A 3,256-nucleotide genomic window follows, 5' to 3' on the forward strand; every position below is an offset into this window, starting at 1 on the left:
TTCTTTGTGAATTGTTGCTGTTGTTGTTGTGTTGTTTGTGAATTGTGATTGTTCGGTGGGATCGGGTTGCGTGCCGCACAACACGAAGTAATAAGGTGTGGGTTGTGGTGATAAGGGTGGCCGAGGTAATAAGGGTGGCCGAGGTAATAAGGGTGGAAAAGTGATCGAAATCACTATTGAAATGAAAATATGAGAAAGTTGTGAAATCATTGATGTGAAAATGTTGAAGGGGAAATGGAGAGATTGTAACTTGTTTGGCTTGATGGTTTTCTTTCATGTGTATTTGATTGTTGGTTCCATTACTACTTCTTACTTATGTATGGTTTGAGTTTACTTAGGGCAAGTTTGTTCATACATATCAGTACAATTCAAATATGCTGACGTCCCTTTTGCCGGGGGTGCTACATTCGTGTTATGATTGTAGGTGGACCATAGCAGGTACTCCAGTCCACCGACCGTAGCTCCCCTTCACTTTCCGCCAGAAGCATTGGTGAGCCCTTTTCCTCCCGGGGCCTTGCGTGGCTCATGCCGCTTTTTATTTCGGAGTCTTGTTTGGTTTTTGGTGTAAGGTATAGCCGGAGCCTTGTTACCAGCAAGTATTGTATCACTCTTTTGTATCCCTAGAGGCTCCGTAGACAGGAAATGTGGGTTATGTACTTATGTATTTTGGGCAGTATAACTTGTAAACCAAGCTAAGTAACTATGTATGCTATGTAAATCTCGTAAGAATGTGTTTAAATTTATAAATGGCTATTTCACTTGGTTAATGGGAAATGAAAATGCGGGGTAACACATGGAATAGGAAAGGAACCCAGGTCCGCTTGGATGGGGCTTCCCAGTCGAGCGCCAGTCGCGCCCCTCAGTTTTGGGGTGTGACAAACTTGGTCTAAGAACCTAAGGTTTTAAAAGGGTCCTAGGATGTCTCGGAGCCATGTCTAGTAGAGTCTTTCTTATCGGTGTGTTGTCGACCACATATATAAGTTGGAGGCTACATGGACATTTAGGAAATTACCTTCTTCTTTGTTACTCTATATCGTGCGGTGAAGTGAAAAGTGGAAGTATTTACCTCTAACTCGTGCTCTGTTCCAAATTTTCAGTAATGGCACCTAAGAAGAGAGCTAGACTCGGCCTCAGGGCCAATGCCACCCCAAGTGTGGCTATGAATCATGTACCTGATGTCGTGGGTGAGAGTGACTCCCTAGTCTTGAATTTGCCTAGCCCATTTATTCCAGATCCAAGTATTCCTGTTCCAGCTACGGCAGAGGGTGCTACCATCCCTCCTGCTGATATTCCAGATCCTGATGCAGTTCCAGCTTTCGGTCCCAGGGTTTCTGATGGGGACGTTAGAGGAGCCATCCATATGTTGATCCAGTTAGTGGTCGCTCAGGCCCAGAGATCCCATGATGCCCCTACATCCTCCAACGGACAGGGAGATTTCGCCAGCTCCAGAGTCAACCAGTTTCTGCGGTTGGCCCCTCTAGAGTTCACAGGCACAGACCCAAAGGCCGATCCGCAGGATTTCCTTGATGAAATGTATAAGACCATTCGAGTGATGAAGGCTACAGAGATGGAGGGGGTTGAGTTGGCTTCATACAGGTTGAGGGGAGCAGCGTATTCATGGTTCAAGATGTGGGAGGATTCCCGTGGGGAGGAAAGACCTCCAGCTAGATGGGATGAGTTTGTAGATGCATTCATGGACCACTTCTTGCCTGCCGAGACAATGGCGGCCCGTGCCACTGAGTTTGAGGTCCTCAAGCAGGGCAGTATAAGTGTTTGGGAGTACCACATGGAGTTTGTAAGATTGTCCAAGTATGCTCCCCAGTTAGTGTCGACCATGGGTGATCGAGTTTGGCGATTTGTTCAGGGTCTTAGTCCCTTGGTGGTGAACGAGGCTGCTACAGCGGCCTTACACTCAGATATGAATTATGGGAAGATTGTGGGATTCGCTCAGGCCACAGAGGCTAGGAAGTTGAAAATACGGGCAGAAAGGGAGAGTAACAGCAGGGCCTGATCAGTGGGTCACTCAGGGCGACCAGTTCAGAGAAGGGAGCCATCAGGGTCATCCCAGTCATATGCTCAGTCCTCAGTGAGCGCACCGCCATCTGTGCACAGTTATCTACAGAGCAGTCATTTGAGACCAGGTTCAGATAGTAGGAGACCCCATCAGTCCGGTCGTCCAGGAGGGGGATCACAGCAGTAGGGGGAGCTTTATGCCCCAAGTGTGGGAGATTCCATACGGAGGCTTGTTATTTGGATATCCCAGTGTGTTATAGATGCGGGGTGAGAGGTCATATCCAGTGGGACTGTCATGCACCCAGTCAGGGCACGGGTAGGGATTTGCTCAGACATCTGGTTCTTCAGCTGCTACATCATCCGCGTGCCCTCCAGCTCCAGCAGGGCGTGGTGAAATTAGGGGTGGAGCTCGTGGTAGTAGTGGACCTAGCCAATTTTACGCTTTGAGTGGTCGCCAGAGTGCAGAGGCTTCACCAGATGTTGTCATAGGTATCTTGTCTGTTCAAGCCATTGATTGTTATGCTCTTATTGATTCAGGGTCCTCTTTGTCTTATGTCACCCCATTCATTGCTTCACGTTTTGGGGTAGAACCCGAACAACTTTATGAGTCGTTCTCTGTATCAACTCCGGTTGGTGATTCTATCACAACCGCGCGAGTTTATAGGAATTGTATTGTCACGGTATGTGGTCATGCTACCACGACCGATCTTATTGAGCTTGGAATGATGGATTTTGATGTGATTATGGGAATGGACTGGTTTTATTCATGCTTTGCTAAACTTGACTGCCGAACGAGAGTCATGAGGCTTGGGTTCCCTAATGAGCCAGTTATTTAGTGGAAAGGAAATGGTGTGGTGCCGAAAGGTAGGTTTATTTCCTACCTTAAGGCTTCAAAGATGATTAGGAAGGGGTGTATCTACCATTTGGTTCGGGTGGCGGACACCACTTCAGAAGTGTCTGCCCCCGAGTCCGTGCTAGTTGTGAATGAGTTTCTTGAAGTGTTTCCGGATGAGCTTCCAGGGATCCCACCAGATAGGGAGATTGATTTTGGGATTGATGTATTGCCAGATACGTAGCCAATATCTATTCCACCATACAGGATGATGCCAACGGAGTTAAGGGAGTTAAAGGAGCAGCTGAAGGATTTATTAGAAAAGGGGTTCATACGGCCAAGTGTGTCGCCGTGGGGTGCTCCGGTTCTTTTTGTCAGGAAGAAGGATGGGTCGTTCCGGATGTGTATTGA

General features: G+C 47.7%; 1 protein-coding gene across 1 annotated transcript; it reads left to right on the plus strand.

The window, feature by feature from the left end:
• The first annotated feature begins 1,099 nt into the window (after positions 1-1,099).
• LOC138888220 (uncharacterized) lies at positions 1,100-2,849 on the plus strand. Its single transcript, XM_070170041.1, has 2 exons — positions 1,100-1,994; positions 2,362-2,849. Exons 1-2 carry the CDS (start codon positions 1,100-1,102, stop codon positions 2,847-2,849), a joined length of 1,383 nt encoding a protein of 460 aa, XP_070026142.1.
• Positions 2,850-3,256: the final 407 nt, after the last annotated feature.

This window comes from Nicotiana sylvestris, chromosome 3 (assembly GCF_000393655.2).
Source record: "Nicotiana sylvestris chromosome 3, ASM39365v2, whole genome shotgun sequence".
NCBI lineage: Eukaryota > Viridiplantae > Streptophyta > Magnoliopsida > Solanales > Solanaceae > Nicotiana > Nicotiana sylvestris.

What these genes read in the sequence shown, in the direction of transcription:
- LOC138888220 (XM_070170041.1), top strand. Translation starts at nt 1,100, where the DNA reads ATGGCACCTAAGAAGAGAGCTAGACTCGGCCTCAGGGCCAATGCCACC. An exon ending in AATACGGGCAGAAAGGGAGA is followed by an intron (nt 1,995 to 2,361) that starts GTAACAGCAGGG and finishes CTGGTTCTTCAG; the next exon opens with CTGCTACATCATCCGCGTGC.